The sequence below is a fragment of the Microtus oregoni genome, unplaced genomic scaffold (genome assembly GCF_018167655.1).
Source record: "Microtus oregoni isolate MIOR12 unplaced genomic scaffold, Mior012 000086F_ref0000336, whole genome shotgun sequence".
NCBI lineage: Eukaryota > Metazoa > Chordata > Mammalia > Rodentia > Cricetidae > Microtus > Microtus oregoni.
The window spans coordinates 4,793,300-4,815,587 of record NW_024544552.1 but is presented as its reverse complement, the minus strand read 5'-3'; the positions used below and the strand labels follow the sequence as shown (position 1 = coordinate 4,815,587).

At 45.4% G+C, this 22,288-nt stretch overlaps 1 protein-coding gene across 3 annotated transcripts in view; it reads right to left on the bottom strand.

The window, feature by feature from the left end:
* Positions 1 to 22,288, bottom strand: part of LOC121442107 (carboxyl-terminal PDZ ligand of neuronal nitric oxide synthase protein-like) — a 289,142-nt gene that overhangs the window by 82,573 nt on the left and 184,281 nt on the right. For all 3 annotated transcript variants that reach the window (XM_041643580.1, XM_041643581.1, XM_041643582.1), the window contains exon 3: positions 8,415 to 8,507. In XM_041643580.1, the coding sequence (XP_041499514.1) occupies positions 8,415 to 8,507 (93 nt within the window). The remainder of the gene's footprint in view (positions 1 to 8,414; positions 8,508 to 22,288) is intronic.

Genomic DNA, 22,288 nt, shown 5'->3' with positions numbered 1-22,288 from the left:
CTGACTTGCAAAGTAGTTTAAAAAGTCATTTGGAAGGTGTGGGCACAAGAGCATACTGTAATAAGATCCAGAGAGAGTGTTGCTAACCTAGTGCCTGGCTGTTGTACCTTGCAGGCCATCATTACAATCAAGCAGGGATCACACAAGGCTTGGCTGCTCCTAACCCAGTGCTGAGGAGGGAAAGCAGTCCTCCCAGGAATAGTAGGGAGTCTCTGAGGAATGGCCTGCCAGTCCGGAGGTTGCCCGGCAGTCCCAGTGGCTCTAACCAAGCAGCCCCACAGTCTGGCACTCATCAGCCTTTCCTGGCTGCTGCCCCTTTACCCTTTAGGCCTTTGCCTGGCACTAGTGTCTTCTCAGACTAACAGGGCAGGGCAGGAAGGACAAAGAGAGGAAGGGAACTCACCTTTACCTCTTTCAGTTTTTATTTTCAGATGTTTCCTAGTTCCTACGGGAGAAAAACCCATTGGGCGCTTTTTGCTTGTTAAAAAGTTTTTTAGATTTATTTATTTTGCATGTATGAATGTTTTGCTTACAGGTATGTATGTATCTATGTGTACCATATGCACGCCTAGTTACCGTGGAAGTCAGAAGAGGGCATCAGATCTCCTGGAAATGGAGCTACTGATGGTTGTGAGTCACCTAGTGGTTGGGAATGGAACCTGAGTCCTCTGTAAGAGCAACAAGTGCTCTTAACTGCTGAGCCATCTCTCCAATCACCACCCCCCACTGGTTTTTGTTTTGTTTTGAGGCAATATCTCTTGTAGCCAGGGCTAGCCTTGAACTTATACAGGGCTAAGGATGACCTTAAACTTCTAATCCTCTGTCTCCAAAATATTAAGATGATAGGTCTGTAGGCCTACAGCTGGTGTGTATGGTGCTCCATGCATGCTAGGCAAATACGTTACCGATGGAGCTGCACCTCCAGCCCCCACTGATCTACCTAAGCAGGGAATTTCTGCAGAATATTTCCATATTAAAATTGGCCTCCTGTTTTAAAGATGAACACAGAGGCTGTGAGGGCAAATGAGTTCCCGCTAAGGCCCCTTCATCCTGTTGTAAACAGCCAGCCTTATCTGCTGCTAAACCCTATTCTTAAGGTGATGAATACAAATCTTTTCCTCTCCACTGCCAGGGGAGGACTCAGCTTCCAGCAGAAAGAGTGGGGGTGAAGGGCCTGTGTGTGCTTCTCTGAGTCTGATAACAGGGTAAGCACATCCCAGATCCAGAACCTTAATTCCTTTATGTTCCGAGTTCAGGTCAAGTCCTCTATGGAACGGCGTTAGAATATTTTCTGAGATCCGGTTCACAGGTAGGACTAGTTGGACAAGTGAGAGAAAGAATAGAGTGAAGAAGAATTAGCACAGTGTCCCTCTCTCCTTTTGAAAGTCAGGAACGTATATGGCACCTTCGTAGCCCTCTCATAAGAACCCAGAGGTAGTAAAGGAATGTGTACTGAAATTTATTTGCTGACCCTACTGGAGACCAGAGGCAAGCACATTCTAGCCTGAAGTTTTGGTATTATTCACTCACCAGACAGCAATGGCAGCTTATTTTAAAATAAATACAAAAGGCCTAGCAAGGCTCTATAAACCATAGGCTGTATAAACTCAGCTTGACACATTCCCCTGCTTTCAGGTGAACAGTTACTAGCCGGAAAATAAAGCTGTCTTCCACGCACAGGGAAATCAACGGCTCCAGGATAGCACATTTCAAAACTGAAGGGCTAATGAACCCCACACAGTGTGTGTGATTTCTAATGGGATTATTTTAAAACTACTAGGAAATAAAGTCCTACAATCCGATAGGAAGACAAGGTTTGGGCTGCGAATTCACAATCTCTCCCTGTCACTATCTGGTGACCTTGCTCTCATCCGCTCATCCTCTGTGGCCACAGCTAATCAACTTGGGGCAGTGGTAATAAACCGGATCATTTTTGAAGTTCTTCTAAACTCTGGTTCTGTAATTCTGAGGGCCTCCTTTCCTTACCCAGAGAGCTCAGAAAGAACTCTTTGTTTCCATAGTAACACTATCACTTGGAAAATACGGTATTTCCTTGTGCGGTGGTGGCCTTGGTAATAGGAGTTAAATATTAGATTTTGTTGGGGATGCAGGTTAGTGGTAGAATGCTTGCCTGGTGTGTGTAAGGTCCCGAGTTCAAGCCTCAGGTCTGGAACAATAATAAGCAAGGGATGGGAGTGGGGCAGAGTGTGAGAATGGTTTTTACATCCTGGGATACGTGAGGATGCAGAAAATCTGAGTGCACCGTGGACCACTCATTAGAAAGCGTAGGTGCTCAGCAGTGTGCGCTATTATTAGCAGCCGCTCCCATCATCATCTTAGGGTGTAATTACTGCTGTCCCTCGCTCTCTCTCTCCACCTTCCAAAGCAGATGAGATAACAAGTTAGAGAGGACATGCTCCCTTCCCACGAGAGGCTCACACACAGGTGGGGACAGAGATAAATTACTCTAATGTGGGATGGGTCCCTGGGTTCACCCTCCAGCACTCCAAAATACAACAAGATACCTTTAGTGCAGTTTTCCAAGAGCTGTAATGGTCTTCTGTGTAAATGCCATCAGAAGTAGTCAGTCTGGGGCTGGCAAGATAGTTCAGTGGTAAAAGCATTTGCCACCAAGCCTCACACACACACACACACACACACACACACACACACACACACAAATGTAATAAAAATTATTTTAAGAAACAGCTTTGGGCTGAGACAGTGTCCAAAGTCAAATATGCTGTGGAGGCATAAGGAACTGAATTTGGATTCCTAGTCAGATAACAGACAGATGACAGAAAGGCAGATAACAGACTCATACACACACACATGTAATATTTTTTTAAAAATGAAATAGCTATGTTAAGGCTGTGGAGATGGTTCAGTCAGGACAGTGCCTGCTACACATAAGCATTAAGAACCTGAATTTGGATGCCCAGCACCCGTATAAAAGGCACTGAAAGCACCTGTCTATATATAACATTAGTACTGGGAGGGCAGAGGCAGGGGATCAGCCTAGCAGAACCTGTGAGTTCTAGGAACGGGGAGAAATCATACATACCTCATACCTCAAAAATAAAGTGAAGAATGATAGAAGATACCCAATATGTGATACTCTGCCCTCCCACATGTCCACCTATGAAACATATACATACACTTCTCACTCCCCCACCATCCCCGTGTGTGTGTCCCGACTGTATGTGAGTCTTTCGTGTGAAGAGAGAATGTCTTCTCTAACACGTTATTTCATCTGCTTTGGAAGGTGGAAATAGAGAAAATCAAAAACCAAACCCCCACCGCCACACACACACTTGATTCCTCTATGCTTCCAGCCTATAGTTCCCAGAACTATAGATGGATCCACGGTAAGTATTTGTTCATTAGAATGTTGAAGACTTTCTAATCTGTCACCTTAGGGGATTCCAACAAAGTCAGTGGTTTACAGAAGAAATCTGAAAACACGAAACTGAGCTGTTTAACAGAAAAATTCCTTGGACGAAGTTGAAGGTTAATCTTAGTCGGGATTCTACTCCCAGCAAATGGTGCCATAGTGTGGTTCTAGGATTATAATAAATGAGCATGATTAGCTACACAGAAAAGATAACCGCTTGGGCCTCCTTGAACATTGAAAATGATGTTCTGATTGGAATACATCAAAGCAAAGGCAATTATCTTAGCAACTGAGCTTCTGAAACTAATTCAACTTAAGATTCATTATCTTAAGTTGGCACCAGTTCAGGGAGAGCGCATTCCTAAATGCTTGTTAGCAAACCAAAAAGATGGTTTTTACACAGCAATGGAATGACCATCTCATATCTGGCTATTGTCCTCACTAGTGGAATATGCATGAAGGCTTGTGCCATCTGAAAATCCTACTACTAAACACAGATCTTTCTTTGATAGATGTGTGTGTGTGTGTGTGTGTGTGTGTGTGTGTGCGCGTGCATGTGACATGCTTGCACATGTCAGTCCCAGGCGTCCCATTACTCAGGAGTCATCCACCTTGGTTTTTGAGACAAGGTCTCTCCCTGTCCTGGAGCTCAACAAAGAGGCTACATCGGCTGCTGGCAATTCCCAGAGATGCACCTGTCTCCGTCTCCCCTTTGCTGGATTGTACCATGCTCAGCTTTATATGCGGTGAGGTGTGTATACGTGGCATATATGCATGCATGTTTTGTATGTGCATGGGTGAATATGCATTCTATTTACATACCTGCACATGTAAAAGCCCAAAGTTGACCTCTGCAGCTGTCCTCCATCGATTGAGGCAGAGTCTTTCACTGAAACTATAGCTCACTGATTCCAGCTTGTCTAGTTAGCCAGGATCCCTGGTTCCATGTCCCAAGTGTTGGGGTTGCAAAGAGCCCACATGCCTGTCTGGACTTTACCCAGTGCTAGGGATCTTGAACTTCAATCTTTAATTATACCAAGTTATTTGCCTACTGAGCCATCTCTCAAGGCCCTCTGCTCAGTTTCTTTACACTGGTTCCGGGACTGAACTCAGGAACGTCCCAACTCCCTGCTCAGTCCCTTAAACAGACAGTGACAGAAAAGGAAAACGATGCTATGACCAAAAGCAACAGTTAAGACTTCACTGCTAGCCGGGCGGTGGTGGCGCACGCCTTTAATCCCAGCACTCGGGAGGCAGAGGCAGGTGGATCTCTGTGAGTTCGAGACCAGCCTGGTCTACAGAACTAGTTCCAGGACAGGCTCCAAAGCCACAGAGAAACCCTGCCTCGAAAAACCAAAAAAAAAAAAAAAAAAACTTCACTGCTGATTTCTTTTGGATTTAATGACGCGACCGCATACAAATGACATCCATTCATACAGCTAGCCCACAGCCACAGGGAACGAAAACATTCTAGAAATGTCAGGCCACCCAGGAAAATGTTGAGCTCACAAAGATAGTCCTGGCCTTATAAAGCTCACTAGGCAGCAGGGGTCCCTTTAAAACATGTCTCTTACGGTGGGAAGAACTCCATCACTGATCAGTCATGGACAGATTGAAGACAAAGAGGCTGCCTGATGGCTGGTCTGGGAGGTGTGTGACCTCAGAGTGTCCCTGGAAGACTGAAACTGGCTTCTGAAGTCTGCTTTCTCTGCAGCCAAGTAGGTTGTCAGGGGCCTGAGCACATACATGTGACCTGGATCTACATACAAGCATTAAAAAGCATGGCTTCATGGCTTGTGCTAGGATCTAAATTGAAAAACTTACAGTAATCCTCGTCAAGCCATCTCTTCACTTCGTAGTTAAAAGCTGAAAATGAACTGCTCAGAACATATGTCAGGAAGGGTGGAGCCAGGACCAGCACTAGATCTTCTTGCTTCTGCTGCGGGCTCCTTTCAGCGTGGCACCCCGACCCAGTGAAAACCAACATGCTTCTTGCAGGAGGGAGGACCAGTCAACATCTCACAACCAAGTTACTGAGTACGAGGGAGGAGCGCCAGGCTCAACATAAGCTGTGCTGCTCTGCCCAGGGTTAGGGGGCAAGAGGGCCAGGCCTGAGCCATGGTGGCCTTAACTCCTGGCACTTGCTGACTGCTTCACTTCCTTGTAGAAAACTGAACAGTTACACTGTGGCATGTCACACCCTTCTCAGCCCTATGCGAGGGAGAAAGAGAGGGAGTGTGCCTGACTTTGGTGGCAGCACTCTCAGCTACGGCGACTGTGTGGGAAGCAGACGACAAAAAGGCTGATTGCTTCTAATTCATCTGCCAGAGGTGGCAGAATATGCACACAGTGATTAAAGGCATTATCCACAGCACAGCTCGGGCCCTGAAATGGACACCAGGCGTGGGTGGAGGAAATAAGAAAGGAGGCTCCTCTTTCCCAAGCTGGCATGGGAAGAATCAGATCTAGGACTGACCTGCTACCCTGCCTCCTTCCTGGGGCAGGAGGGCAAATGCTACAGATTACCAAGCATACAGTTTCAGAGTGAGTCACGAGTCCCCAGGACTCCCTCAGGGACATGCTGCCCTAGCTTAGCTTTCATGTACTTAGGGAAAGAGGGGGTGGCTTCTCTCCCAGGTAACACCCCGGCATTCTGCTGCCCTTGTCGGTGTGTGAACCAGCCTGTCTCCCAAGACATGATGGAGATGGCACCACACATGGTACCTGATACAAGGGGGAGCCCTGAGTGAGCTGGGAAATAAGACCATCCTGTAAGGACAAGACCTGAAGCTACTCCATAGTGGACGGTAGCAGAGCTATACTAAGTCATCTAAAGCGGACACAATAGCTCCCAGGGGCCTAACTAGAAGTAATATGCACAAGGAGGGTGGGGTGGAGATTTTAGGAGTGTTAGCCATAGATGAACAGAAGTCAGACCGTCATGCAGAGAAGCTTTGTCCAGGACTAACTAGGTCATTCTGAACATCCAGTGGACCCAACACTCCTAGTGGAGAATAGGCAGAGCAGGCCTGACTGTGTCCACCCAGCAGCCCTGCACTAAATTGCCTTCTCATGTGCTTTGCCTCAGATTGGTAGGATAACCTCTGGTCCAGGAGACAATTCTACTTCAGAGTGGATTAAGAAACTTGTTGGCCCAGTTTATACGTCTTCTGCCTTGAGCTGGTCATGTGACTTAGCGTCCCGGGGATCATAGCTTCAAAACTGTAAGTCTGGATAATATTTCAGGCCAGAGGAATAAGTTTATTATGCATTTTTCTCCTTTTTAATTTTTTGACAAATTTTTACATGTGTACAATGTATTGTGATCATATTTGCCCCCATTGCCTGCTCTTGTTTCCTTCCCATTCCTGCTGACCCCTTCTCCTCCCTAACTAGTCTCCCTCCTGCTGACCCCCTCCTCCTCTCTTACTACTCTTCCCTCCTGCTGACCCCCTCCTCTTCCCTTACTCATCTCCCTGCTGCTGACCCCTCCTCCTCCCTAACTAGTCTCCCTGCTGCTGACCCCTCCCCCCCCCCCCAACTAGTCTTCCTCCTACTATCATATCCTGTTGCTTCTTTGTGTAGACCATATGCAGGCAGCCGCAGCTGCAGTGTGCTCATGGTTCCCATACCTCCGGCATATCCAGAGGGCAGATTTTGGAGCACTCTTCCCCATCTTGGTCTCCTATCATCTTCCTGTCCCTCTACAATGCTCCCTGGATTTTGAAGTTTGAAAGACTAATAACTCAGCCCCTGGCAAGGGACAGGGAAAGTCTGTGAAGAGATCACCAGCCAATGACACGGCCACAATGACTGACTGGTGAAGGGCTGTGTAACAACGGGTGTGAAAACATCCCATCACCTGGATAAGCGCTCACAAATGACTTTATCAGTGGAGGATGCTGAGCCACCAATTCCCCTCATGTGAAGACCCGAGGACAGCAATCTAACATACATGATAGAAACCAGTCTCCTTGGACCAAGATCGTGGGTTGGACTGGTTCTGCCAACTCTGAAAAGGTCTTCCTCAAGTTATAAGTTCTTTCTTCACTTATTTCAACCCCAGAGACTTAAGAGGCATCTACGTCCTTCATCATCTCTCTTAGTCAAGAATTTCCCAGAAGAAACTTCAGGTCTACCCCACGCCTATGTGCAGACCTGTGTGGATAGGGAGAAGGCACTGCCCAGGGGCAGCAGCGGCTGTGAAAGAAGGCCACAGGTCACACGGAGTGGGGGCTGCAGAACACTTGGGGTGGGGTTGAGTGGTCCAGGTAGCTGCCTCCTCTCTTGTGCTCCCCCCACCCCTGAAGCTTGTTACTAATTTCAGGTTGACAATCTCTATCCCAAACATTTAACACTAGCAAGTTTCCCATTTCAGAGGACTGGGGGAGGGGATGCTATTCAGGAATGCTTGTGTAGACTTGACCAGTCTGGAAATCTGTAATTTGAAATGGCCCAGCATCTGAAACGTTTGCAGTACTGTCATGATGCCCCAGAAATTTCAATTTTGAAACATTTTGGATTTGAGTTGAGCAATGCTCCATGAGTGTCACTTAATGTGGAAGCATTTCCCATTATGGGACTCAGATAAACCAGGTGTGAGAATATACCTGTCAGCTCAGTGCTCAGGAGGCCAAGGCAGGAGGAATGCAAATTTAGGTTCAGTCTAGGTTACATTATGAGACTCTGTCTACACATACATGCACACACACACACACACACACACACACACACTCACACTCACTCATGCACGTGCACACACACACATATCAAGGGTAAAGATATTCAAATGGAGGAGAGACTTTCAACATGAGGTTTCTGGGAAATGACCCACAGGCTATGAGTTACTGAGACTCATTCTGAGCAATAGGCCCAATGGGTCACAGGCCTCTGCCTCACTATGCTCCAGCTGTGGGTTAGCAACATTACTGCTGGACAAAGCAGAGGCCATTGGATAATGTTCTAGAAGGAAACGATGGCCCATGCCTAGCTTGCCAGTTTCCGGTCCAGAGTCACTCACCTTTTTCTTCTTCTTCAGAATCACTTTCACACCATCCACGGAGACCATGATGCTCACTTTCTTCTTCTTGATGTTCTTGGCTTTAAACTCATACTGCAAAGAGAACAGAGAAATAGATTCCAATTAGACCAGCCTTTCTGCAGTGCCACAGCTGGCCACCAGCCTGGCAGCAAGGGCTGCAATGCTGTGCAGTCCGTAACAAGCAGCTCTGGGGACGAACGAGCATGTGGACAACTCCAGAGAAGACTCTGGGGGAAGGAACCTCCAGGTTAGAACAGGGACCCGAGTAGTCATCAGCTCCCACTTGGCCCTCACCTAGGACCATGTCAGCGGACTTAAACATCCTCAGATGGACCTAAGCCATTCCATGAGATACAAATACAGCCTGCCTTGAAAGTCTCCCCTATATACCAAACCTTCTCTCAATAATTCACCCTGCCGTGTAATGACTCACTGTCAGGCAAGTATTCCTTGTGTCTAACCAAATGCTAATGGCACACCACTCCACCCCCAGGGAAGATTAAGGGCTGGAACCAGGCTTTTTGCATAAGAAAAAAAATTGTAAATTCCAAGCTATGATCCAAGAGTTCCACCTCCAAAGTGCGGGTCAGTCTCCAAACCTACCCACAGTTTAATCCATCTGAACATTGCCAGGCTGGAAGATAGTAGGGTGCGGGAGGAGCTAGACCAATGATACTCATACAGTTTGCATTGGAAGATGGAGGGGAGGAGCTAGACCAGTGATACTCATACAGTTTGCATTGGAAGATGGGGGGAGGAGCTAGATCAATGATACTCATACAGTTTGCATTGGAAGATGGGGGGAGCTAGATCAATGATACTCATACAGTTTGCATTGGAAGATGGAGGGGAGGAGCTAGACCAGAGATACTCATACAGTTTGCATTGGAAGATGAGGGGGAAGTAGATTAATGATATTCATACAGTTTGCATTGGAAGATGAGGGGGGAAGTAGATTAATGATATTCATACAGTTTGCATTGGAAGATGGGGGGAGGAGCTAGACCAGTGATACTCATACAGTTTGCATTGGAAGATGGGGGAAGGAGCTAGATTAATGATACTCATACAGTTTGCATTGGAAGATGGAGGGGAGGAGCTAGACCAATGACACTCATACAGTTTGCATTGGAAGATGGGGGGGAAGTAGATTAATGATATTCATACAGTTTGCATTGGAAGATGGGGGGAGAGCTAGACCAATGACACTCATACAGTTTGCATTGGAAGATGGGGGGAGCTAAATCAATGATACTCATACAGTTTGCATTGGAAGATGGGGGGAGAGCTAGACCAGTGATACTCATACAGTTTGCATTGGAAGATGGGGGAAGGAGCTAGATTAATGATACTCATACAGTTTGCATTGGAAGATGGAGGGGAGGAGCTAGACCAATGACACTCATACAGTTTGCATTGGAAGATGGGGGGGAAGTAGATTAATGATATTCATACAGTTTGCATTGGAAGATGGGGGGAGAGCTAGACCAATGACACTCATACAGTTTGCATTGGAAGATGGGGGGAGCTAAATCAATGATACTCATACAGTTTGCATTGGAAGATGGGGGGAGAGCTAGACCAATGATACTCATACAGTTTGCATTGGAAGATGGGGGGGAAGTAGATTAATGATACTCATACAGTTTGCATTGGAAGATGGGGGCGAAGTAGGTTAATGATACTCATACAGTTTGCATTGGAAGATGGGGGAGGGAGCTAGACCAATGATACTCATACGGCTTACGATGCCTCCACCTCCATGTTTTCAGCTCGCATCTGAAGTCCTGAACAGGACGTTGCGTCATTCTGCCTCGCTGCAGAACACCCACTCAGACTACACCCCAAGTCTTTCCATGAAATTTCCCCAATCACAGCCACTTTATGCCTATACAGATGTTTATTGCCGGCAGTCCAATTCATCATTTTCCTCAATGAACTTCATTCTGAGTACTCCTCACATTTAGCAAAACCATTTTCAAGAGGCTTGATGAGCCATGCCCATAGTTCTAGCATTCGAGAGGCTGGCGAGGGAGGGTTGGCATGAGTTTGTGGCCAGAGTGGTTTACATAGTGAGCTCCTGGCGACATAATGAGACCTTGTCTCAAAAATACAAAACAACAAGAAAACAAAAAGTACTTTCATTTGGTCTCCATTTTAGTATCACCACATTAAAAAAAATATATCTGGAAAGCTCTCAAACATGTATGATACAGACTAAAATAATCAATTGCTTCAGACACAGAGCCAAGACCTCCAGCTACGCCACCGTCCAGTCCCGGTTAAAGGCACCCAGTTCCTCACTTGGCTCCTGAAACGCCACTATTTTGAAATGAGTATGCTGCTAGGAATCACAGGAATCCGTCCCAATAGAAGGAAGAAAACACATTGATAACCTTACCAGAGGCCATAGCCTGACTTTCCTAGCCACGCCCTTCAAGAAGCAGACCTCAAGAGATGCCAAGCTGGTGATGTAGTCCATCTGGAAGAGTGCTTGCTACCGTGTGGAAGGTATGGCTGTACACACCTGTAATTCCAGCACTTGGGAAGTGGAGGCAGGGGGAGCAGAGGCCAAGGGCCATCCTGGGCTAGATAGCAAGCTGAAGTTAGACTGGGTTTGAGGTGTAAAGGCACTTGCCAAGCAAAGCTGCTGATGTGAGTTCCATCCCTGGAACCCACATAAAAGTGGAAGGAGAGGACTGATTCCATGAAGTTGTCCTCTGAGCTCTGTATACATGTAAACACACAAATAATAAACACAAGTAAACAAGCAAGCAAATAGTTTCCTATTGCCCATAGTCTGTCCCTTACACCAAGATTTTTTTATTCTAAGTCATTTTATTTTATAGGAATTTCAAGAGCCATAACATACATGTAAAAGTACATTTAAAATATGGACTGTTTGCTCATTTATTCAGGCCAGTAATAGACAGACAATAGAGTAGGAATTGTGGCATAAAAAACAAAACCTAAACAAATGCGGCACCCTTCTTTAGCGCCTAGACCATTCTCTCTGAATACAGGAGAAAAGGAGAGAGAAAGGAGGGAGATTTGGTAACAAAAGACAATAAAGATTTCACAAGGAATCACTCTTGTCATTACTGGCCAACGCCATTAAGTAGCATTGCAGTTTAGAGCCCCTATGTTTGGGAAAAAAGCCAAGTATCGTCAATAATAAAAATAAATTACATCCATTTTTTGACTTGGGTTGAAGCTGAACTAAAATATAAAGCAAATATTTGGGATTCCATTTTTTTCAGAAATTTGATTCACCGCTATGCAAATAATCTGACATTTCAAAAATGTATTTTCAGTAACATTTGAACCACCAAGAATTTGCTAATCCTCCTTTTCTGCTTACAATGCTCATACCTCTTGGATACCTGCTTCCTAGAGACAAGGACACAGCCTAACAGAGGTCGTATATCCTTCTTTCTATTATCAGCACATGCTGTTGATCACAGCTGAATAATCTCTAGGTGTCAATACCATATATCTCTCAGTCTGATGGCCACACACACACCCCCAGCCTCAATCACAGTACCCTGCCAAAGAAACATCTTATCATGGGGGCTGGAAGAAGGGCAAATCCAGGTAACAATTACAAAGAAAACAGCGAAAGTCTTCCTCATCCAGAATCCAAAGCTAAAGGAGAATTAAAGGGAAGAGGAGGGTGGTGTGTATGGAAAGGTGGGGAAGGGAGTCTGGCTTGGGACAGGAGCTCAGCATCACATCACAGTGCCCTCTAGCTGTGCAGCACCCGCACCCCTGGTGGACAGAACCGGAACTGCTTAGCAGGCACCTGGGGAATGACTCCAACTCAGTTTGTCTCTGGACTGCAGAGTTCCGTTCAGCTGCGGTCTAGATGAACTAACATGACCTTGGGTGAGAAACCAGTCGTGGCAATCTGCAATACAGCTGACTTTGGACTTATTCCGACCAGGAGAGGGGAACCTGCCCTAGTTCCTGACCACACCTTCCTTTACCTCCGCTTACTCGAACTTGAATAAACACACCTTCCAGCTGCACCCCTTTCTGAACAGGCCTTCAAAGTGTAGGCTGCTCCTGCAGTCACACACATGTTCAAGAGGCATGGCAATAAACTCTGGCAGAAGTTACGGGCACAAGAGTTTGGAAAGAGCCAGTGAAGGGCAAAATATGCCCCCACGCAGGGCAGTCTCAACTGCTTTTCTATCTTTGGTTTCTTCAAGGATGCCCCTTTCACATTTTCCTACATATTTCCCTTTTCCCCCTTTATAGCAACAAAATTAAAGCAGATCCATCAGTACCTGCTTCTGCTAGGTACTGTGCCATCTCTTCTACCCTCAATTTTACTGTATTTGGGTGTGTACGGAAGGGGGTGGGTGCCCGTCTGCATGCATGTGAAGAACATCCGTCAACCTCAGGTACCATCCCTCAGGAAAGAACTGCCTTGTTTTTTAGATAATGCCTCCCAGGTAGCTAGACTGGACTGGCTGGCCAGAGAACCACAGGGATCTGCCCTGCTCCATGTCCAAAGTGCTGCGCTTACAAGCACATAATACCACCATGCTCTTCTTTCTTTCTTTCTCTCTCTCTCTCTCTCTCTCTCTCTCTCTATCTCTCTCTCTCTTTCTGGATCAAAGCCTGGTCCTTAAGCTTTCAAGGCCGTGCACTTTACTGATTGAGCATCTCTCCATCCACAGCCCCAATTTTAGATAACTAATTGCCTGCTAAGCCAAACACAGGTGCCTCCTATTTCGAGACGAATCTTGTAACTGACTGCATCTCTTTCCTATTTGGTCCACTTCTCTGCTGGAGTCACTCTGGGATCAAACATCATGATTCACCGCCTAAACCTAGAAAGATGTCCCCAGCTAGTTCCTTGTGATTCTGAATCTTACCTGTATTTTTACAGTTCCTGTAGAATGGGGTATGGTTGGTGCAGGCCTCTAATCTCAGCACTTGGGAGGTGGGGCAGGCCGATTTCTATGAGTTTTAAGTCATCCTGGTCTACATAAAGAGTTACAGGCCAGCCAGGGTTACATAATGAGGCCCTATCTCAAAGACAATCAAAACAGAACAGAACAATAATAAAAGAATAAAAAAGGCAAAACCCTCCACAAAATCTGGGGTCACTGAGATGACTCAGTGGGTAGGGTACTTGCCACCAAGCCCGGTGACATGAGTTCAATTCCCAGAACCCACATGGTGGAAGAAGAGAATAGACTACTTCAAATTATCCTCTAACCTCTTCACGAGCTTTGTGTCATAAACACACACACACACACACACACACACACACACACACACACACACACACAAAACAACAACAAAATCAAAACCACAAAATGGAACTAAACTTTCTTTCAACTGGAAGCACTTTCTGTCTCTATCACCATGCACACGCAGGGCTCTTATAGGTCTGTGGGTGCAACGATTACCAAAAAAGTGAGACACTATTTTCTCCCAGAACTCAGTGACATTGTCAACACAGGTGCCTCTTCTAACAGCTGGCAGAATGCTCTGGAGTGCTTCAAGTTGAAAAGGAATGAGAGACGCAGGACGCAGGCCCCTAGGTCCCATCACACGCAACTGCCAGCACTGCCCACACGCTGCCTGCAAGGGCTCCGAGCTCCATCACACTCTGCATTAATCCACCTGCCTCCTGATGTCCTGACCACTTTCCACCTGCAGAACTGGAATGGAGCTGCAACTCTTCTGGGAACTCCGGACATAAAAGCAAAATGCTGAAATACATTTGCCATTAAGCCATTTCTTTTCAGGGTAATTACCCTCCACTCAGACAACCGTGCTTTCATGCTCACTATGGGGAGAAAAAAGGGAAGGGGCTCCCAGAAAGAAGTCCTCCCTTTTACTGGCTGTTGTTGCTTTGAGGTAGAGTGCTGTTGGGTAAGCGGGCTCGGGAGGAAGCATCTGTGTCCCTCGGGACAAGAATCTTATCTGCTCAGGAGTTGCCAGGGGCTGAAGAACAAATAGAATCGCTGGTGCTACCACTGTGGATCAGGCCAGCAGCAGAGTGTATGCCAAGAGGCCTGGCCCTCCACCCACTGTGGCCAGACTCTTTTGATACATTCACTTTGCTGGCCACATTAAACCGGAGGACTCAACATTTGAGGGAACAAAACAATACAAAGTCCTGGAACACCAACCCCTTGGAATGTCAAAGGGAAACTATGTGAGGTTCATAAAAAGCCTTGGGATCTTGTATTGGAATGAAGGCCATGGAACTCGGTGTGCTGTGCCCGTCAGTGAGGCCCAGGAAAGGGGAGGCTGGCTAGGGGATGCCAAAGGTGTCAGGAGGACGCACTTGAGAAGTGACATGAACAAGAGGATTGGCTAGAAGTCAAAGTTGCGTCCAGACCAGCACTCAGGAGGCAGAGGCAGGTGGATCTCTGTGAGTTTGAGGCCAGCCTGGTCTAAGAGTGAGTTGCAGGACAACCGAGACTACTGAGAAAAAAAAAGAATGCAACACATTTTTCCATCATTAAAACAAATGGTTCACAGTATAAACAAATGTAACACATCTTAAAATAATATTCCACAACAATATGACTCAGTCAAACCCAATGAGGAGGGCAATGAGCTTCTGTTGTCTAGGGTACCCAGCTTCTCTCAGTTCCAGCTCCTGTACATATGAAATAAGAACTTGAAAGACAAAGGCCCTAAAGCAATGGTCCTGACACTGCTGTACCATTCAGTGGCCTGTGGGGTTTAGTTATAAGAAATCTCAAAACCACCATTAAGACCTAGAACAGAGAAGATGCCAGATCTCATCTGCAGAGTCTATGAGGATTCCTGAGAAATTAATTTTTCCTCCATCAGCTTCAATACTCTAGCCATTGGCAGATGACAAAAACTATTCCATGGGCTTGAACTTTGGGCTCAGTCACTAAGAGGCCTTGATTCTACATTTGAAAGATTGACTGGTTTTGATGTAGCAGGGTTTCTAATGGACTAATGAAACATTACAAATTTTATTAGTTTAAGAGAACAAAACTGGATCTAAATAATAATCCATATAATCTGCAAAATCCTTTAAAGAATGTTAACAGAAAAGTTATCTTTAAGAGGATAATTATCAGCCCAGCATGGTGGCATAGGTTGTTAATCTCACCACTGGGGAGGTAGTGGCAGGAGGATCACTATGAGTTCAAGGCCAGCCTGGACTACAGAACTAGTTCTAGGACAGCCAGGGCTACACAGAGAAACTCTGTCTCAAAAAACAAAACAAAAATACGTATTGTTCTCATGACACATGGAACTGCAGCTCTGTTCAGGTTCAGCTCTGTCAACCGAGGAGATCTGGAGTTAAGTTTTAAACTATATATTGCAAATAAACACCCATACCCCCACAACAACAGACAGCACAAAAGATGCCAGACCTAATCAGTGATGCTCATCCAGGGGATCTGGTGGAAAGGCCATTGTTGCTTTTCTTCTTGTTTTTAATGTGAATGGTGGTAAGGCAGGAGGATCCAGTCACGTTGTCTAAAGGACACAGGTTTCCTCTGTAAGTATACCTGACAGGGTTATATAGTGAACGAATGTAAATAAGGTTTCTCTCCTGTTAGAGCTTCAAGTGATGAAAGCTGTCAGGCACAGACTGATCGATCGAATACTGATGCACTGTTCTTCCATGTCTGGCCAACAGACAGCAGACCCAGGTAACTGCCACATACAGAAAGGGACAGTGACAGATCTGAAACTTTGCTGTTATCTTCTCGGTTCCCAAGTCAAAGACTGTAAAAGAGACTTTTGTCATTTCTAAAAGCCCCTGGGCCTATGACAATCACAACTTCAGACCCACTATTTTCACAGAACCCATGATCTAGGCTGATTACAAACTCTGATTGCCTGGGATAGTGGCACATAACTATAACCCGAACACTTGGAGAACCGAGAGAGGAGGATCACAAGTACAAGGTCATCTTGGGTAACACGGCACATTTAAACAGGCTTGAGCATAATAGGAAGACTTTGTCTCAAAAACACAAGGGCCAAGAAGCTGGGTGTGGTGGTGCACAGCTGTGGTGCCAGCATTTGGGAAGCAGAGGGAGGAGGACTGCCTCAAGTTGGAGTCCAGCCTGCATAGACTCAGTCTCAAAAACAAGACAAGCAATAACCAAAGGCTAGAGGAATAGATCAGTGGTAAAACACTATCTTCAAATCCTTGGGTTCAATCCTTAGCAGAAGGGTAGAAAGGAAAGGAAAAAAGTGAACATGAGAAATAAAAACCTGTTGGCAATCTATGGGGACTCCAGTCTAGCCCACTGATAATGCATATGGGGACCACACTTTTGTTTCCTGGCTGCCCAGAACTTAATAATCACACAGAAACTATACTAATTACAACACTATTTGGCCAATGGTTTAGGCATATTCCTAGCTAGCTCTTACATCTTAAATTAACCCATTTCTATTAACCTATGTATCGCCACAAGGCTGTGGCTTACAAATAATGTCCTGGCATTTTTCTCCTTTGGTGGCTACACGGTGTCTTTTCGACTCCACCTACTCACTCTCTCTATCTGTTTGGATTTTTCGCTTGGCTTTACTCTGTCAAGCCATTGGCCAAAACAGCTTTATTCATCAACCAATAAAAGCAGCACATAGACAGGAGGATATCCCACATCACACTGATGTCAGACAAGAGATCTAAACAGTCATTGCTGTCCCAAGGGAACTTGTGTGTTCCAGCTACAAGATTCATCACACTATGATAGGCACCCCACACACCCTGTACTGGCTTCCAGACTGTGCTTCAGCCTTGATGGATTCAGAAGACTTTTAAATGACTCTTCTTATAGCTATTTCAGATGGTCACTCAAGACCTGCCCACAGCTGTCTTCAATAGGTTCAGAAGGATCACTTCCCTTCGCCTGTGACATCCAGTGTGCTTGTATGATTAGATCTATAAGTAAACCTCTTACTCTCAGCACAAAGTGAGAAATGTGCTCCCTGCCATGATGATCAGTTTTGTCTCAGTCCCATAGTAAGGGACCCAGCTGGCCATGGACTGGGATTTCCAAGACCCTGGACCAAAATGAGCCTTTCTTTCTTTAAGGTGTCCCTGTCAGAGGCTTTTATCCTAGTGATGAGAAACTCACTTACCTTAGCACACATAAAAACAATAAAAAGAGTCACCTTAGAATAAAACAATGTGTCAGGATTACAGGTACACTACTTTTTAATATATATTACTGCAACCGTTGAAACACAGATTCTTAAGAAAGGATCATTGTTATTCGCCACCATCCATCTGCTAAACGGAAGGCTGTTAAAACCATATTACTAGCATGCTGGAAGCAGCTTCTGCTAGGTGGTAGGTGTCAAGTCCTGCCCATACACACACACACACACACACACACACACACACACAGAGAGAGAGAGAGAGAGAGAGAGAGAGAGAGAGAGAGAGAGAGACTCATACCCTTTGTATGCCTGTATGTTTAACCTCATCAAAAAAGATTTTAGAGGAAACCTGTGTTTGAAACATCTGGATTCACAAATGTTGTCTAAGATTTTTAATCACACAGATGAGAAGCTGGTGCCCAGGGCTGGTAAAAGACTCCCTTCCAGGTCCCTCTGCAGAAAACCCAACCCACATCTCTTGATTCTTAGCTTTGTGATTTTTATGTTGCCTGACATCTGTACTTTTCACTGGCCTCATATCATTGCTCCAGGAAGTCAAATTATTCATTAACATCTCCATTCATTCATGTATGTTTAATGAGTTCTTTGATGTGTACACAACCCTATCTTAAAACAGGAAGCGGGAAGAGGAAGAGGAACTCATTGGAAAACATAGGGTCAGGGACATTTCCAGGGTCTTAGTTGGAAATCTGCAACATCCTCCCCACCAGTGCTTCCCACCCTAATGGCACAACCTGCCCTCATTTCTTTTGCTGCTTCCCACCCTCTCCAACGCTCAGGAACATATGCCAATAACCCGGGGAAAGCACTGAATACCAACAAGGTCAGAAAAACAAGGTCCAAGGACCTGCTGAACGGAGATGGCTTCCAGGCAGGAAGTAGACAAGTCCATTGCTGTCTGAAAGACAGAGAAGGCAGAGGAGAAGTTTGTCCAAACACAGATGCTTTGTGGGTAGGAGGCATTTTCATAGCATCAAGAGACCAGAATGATGGAAGAGGGCAAATTAAAGCGGGCCCTCAGAGGAAAGGCAGTGGCAGCCTCGAGCATAGGCAATTTGGGGCTGTGTTCTCAGGGGAGCGCCAGAATGGCAGCTGTTCCCTGTAGAGAAGACACAAGACATGCCTTGGAATACAGATATTGCTTTTTTTTCCTGGCTGGGAGCATGTTGACAGGTCATGGGGAGCTGAACAGCCATCCCAAATGATTGAGGGCCTGACGGACTGATTTATCAAGCAATGTAAGTACCAGCACTAAAAATAACCCGTTGCTTCCAGGTTGCCTTTCCTTCTAGAAACTCCCACAGCCCATCAGAAACAGGAACAGGCCTCCCTCAGTCTGTGGCGTTGGCCCCCTGATCCACGGCAGATACCCTAAAACCACAAAGGCTGAAGTCCCTTATATAAAACAGCGCACTATACACACATAACCTTCGCACAGCCTCTTGTATATGTTAAATCATCTTTGGGTGACTTACAATCCATTATTTGGTGCAAATTCTATGAAACAGTTGCTGTGCTCCTTTTTGTTAGGGACTAATGAGGAAAAAGTATGTACATGTTCAGGACAGATGTTCAATTTTTCCTCCACGGTTATGTGGCTCACATGTAGTTGGGAAAGCACACTACATTGGAATCTTTCTTTAAGTCCATTCAGAGACGGAGGAGGACCAATCTAAAAATGTAACGCAGTTAACTCAAGTCCAGCCAGTTCTGTCTTTCTCTCTGCTCTCCTCTAACTAGCTCATGTGACTTAGCACACAAGTGGGAGGGCGAGACATCAGACTTGCCGTTCAGAAGCGGGAAAGGCACAACACTGCTCTCAAGGATGGCTCAGACCTACACTCTCACACAGCAGAAAGCTTCCCCAGGATTGAGTAGAGTCACAATTTCAGGTGTTCTTCCTTAAGGAAAAGTGGTTACAAAACAAATGATGGACCCTTTTGTCAGTAATGTTTGACTTCCCTCTCTCTGTGAGGGCGTGTTTCATGGTCCCCAGCACCTCTCAGTGTCCACCACACACATCCCCACCTACCTTAAACAGAAAAACTTCCATGAAGTCCTTTGACAAAGCCACGCTGAACCCCAATGTGAGTTCCATAACAAGCATCTGGATTGCTTTGTGCAACCTGGACAAGTCCTGTGACCTCTCTGGGTATCATTCTCTCTTTTGCACACTGAGTACATTGGTTTAGATTGCATCTGAGAAACTTCCTGGAGAACACAAACTTCAGAACCCTTGTCAGAAAAGGTAGAATGGGCACATTTAAGGAAATAAAATAAACGGACAGAAACAAAGAAATTAAGGAGTTTGGTGACATCAGATGGACCTTAGAAGCAAGGGACAAAGATGGAGAAAGAAAAGGGTGCAGATATAGAGGAAATGTGAAATGGAGCTTTGGGATGTAAGTAGGAGGGCGTCTCAGGCTGAAGGGTTTTTTTTTTTTTTTTTTTTTTTTTTTTTTTTTTTTTTTTTTAAAGAGTGAAAAATAGAGAGGCAGATGTTGAACATGATTTTGGCACCAGCACTGAGAATTCAGAAGGAAAGACACTGGGAATAAGAAATTCAAGAAAGAGCAGGAACATGTATCAAACATTGGGTTACACGAACTTCTTACTTCTGGATGAGATCACTTTATAGGCTGAGAAGCAGGATGAAGAAATGGTCTCTAAATTTCACACCTGGAAAAAGCAGCAATGCATTCGATGAGCACATGAGGGCACAAAGGATGTCCTATGCATCTTGCACCAGAGAACCAGGGAACAAGAGTCAGAGAAAATTTTCAGAGGCCCAGAAGTCATTCACTGGGATCTCCCCCCCCCCCCCTTCTTAGGTCCTTGAAACACTGACTCTCGTCTACAACTGAAGGTAAGTAAGAGGTAAGAGACTAGGTTGTGTTCATCTCTTAGGACCTAGAGAGTTCCAGGCATGAGGCAGATGCAGAAACCACAGGAGGAAGAATAGAGGCCTTGGTGAACACCCAGGGTAAAGGGGAAGGCAGGATGAAGGAAGGATTCTAGGGAGATGCTGAAGAAATTATGAGGATGACACTAATAAAACCAGAACTGACCCAGTACACCTTTGATCCCAGCACTCAGGAGGCAGAGGCAGGCAGATCTCTGTGAGTTCAAGGCCAGCCTGGCCTACAAAGTAAATTCTAGGGCATCCAGAGCTACACAGAGATACCCTGAGTCTGCTTGGCTGGCTGGTCAATGAGCTCTGAGGATCCAACTATGTGCCTGTTGCCCCCAGCTCTTCATGTGGGTTCTGGGATCCAAACTGAGATTCTCATTCTTATGCAGCAGACACTTCACTAAGTAAACTGTCTCCTCAACTCCAGGACTTAGTTCTAGCCCCAGCAAAGTATCTATTATAACTCATGCCCAGTACCAGCCACAGCTGTAAGAGTCAATAAGTTTTTTTCTAATCAAGATGTTATTTTATGCTTTGAGGGCCATGGTTTTTTTTCCCCTTTTGGCTATGTAACTCCACCATAGAAACATGTAAGTAACAACAGGCCATTACAGGTAAATATATGCAGTTATGTATCAATAAAACTTTATTTATAAAAATGATCAGATTTGACCCATGAGCCATTATCTGTTGCCCACCTGTGATTCCAGCATTCAGGAAGCTGAGGCAAGGGAATCACAAGTTTGAGGTCAGACTGGACAATATAATAAGACTGTCTCAATTTTTAAACATTTATCATGCAAGAAATGGAAACTATGTAGTTCATACATGATACAGTAAAACTAAAGAAAATTTCAAGTGAATAGTAAAAATTTTAGTAAAAGGATAGAACTATTGATATAAGTATTGGAAAGCATAAATAGATCTCAAAGACATTATGCAGCTGGGTGGGAGTCAGTCTCAACAGATCACATTCTGTTTGATTCTGGCTGCCTGACATTCTCCATAGGGCAGAACTACAGTGAAAGAACAGATCAGCATGGGGCTGGAGTGATAACTCTGTGATTAGAGCACTTCCTGCTCTTGCAGAGGACCAGAGTTTGGCTCCTAGCACCCACATGGTGGCTTACAGCTGCCCATCACTCTAATTTCCAGGGATCCAGTGCCTTTTTCTGACCTCCATGGGCATCAAGGACACACATGCTGCACACGAATGCTTGCAGGCAAAATACTCTGACGCATAAAAATAAATATATAAATCTTTAAATTTGAGATTTGAAGACATACAAAAATAAAACCGAACTAAACAAATATCAGCAGTTGCTAAGGATTAGGGGAAGGAAAAAGAGACTGCCAAGTGACAGCACCAGGGACATTTTAAGGATGATGGAATATTCTTTAGTCTGACAGTGGGGGTGGTTACACAACTCAGAGATTAAAATTTCCCAAACTGCAGCCACAACATCAATTTCACCGTGCTAATTTCCAAAGCAAGGGGAAAATTAGACTGGACCACACGAGGATAGGGAGCACCTTCCCAGCTCTCCCCATTCTTCCAGAAGGTTCCAGACTGCCAATCTTAGCACAGGCCAAAGAGCACCATGCCCTCCACAGCAGAAACTAGAGTGACAATTCTGGACTTGCTGCCTCCAAGGTCAAGGTCAGGGTCTGCAGAGTCTCCCTGAGGAAAACTTCACAGTGACTGAAGAAGATGCGGAGGTTCCCTGATGCTGGGTTCCCTCCAGCACATAGGCAGTCTGTTCAGGTAGAGACAAGATCACCCAGG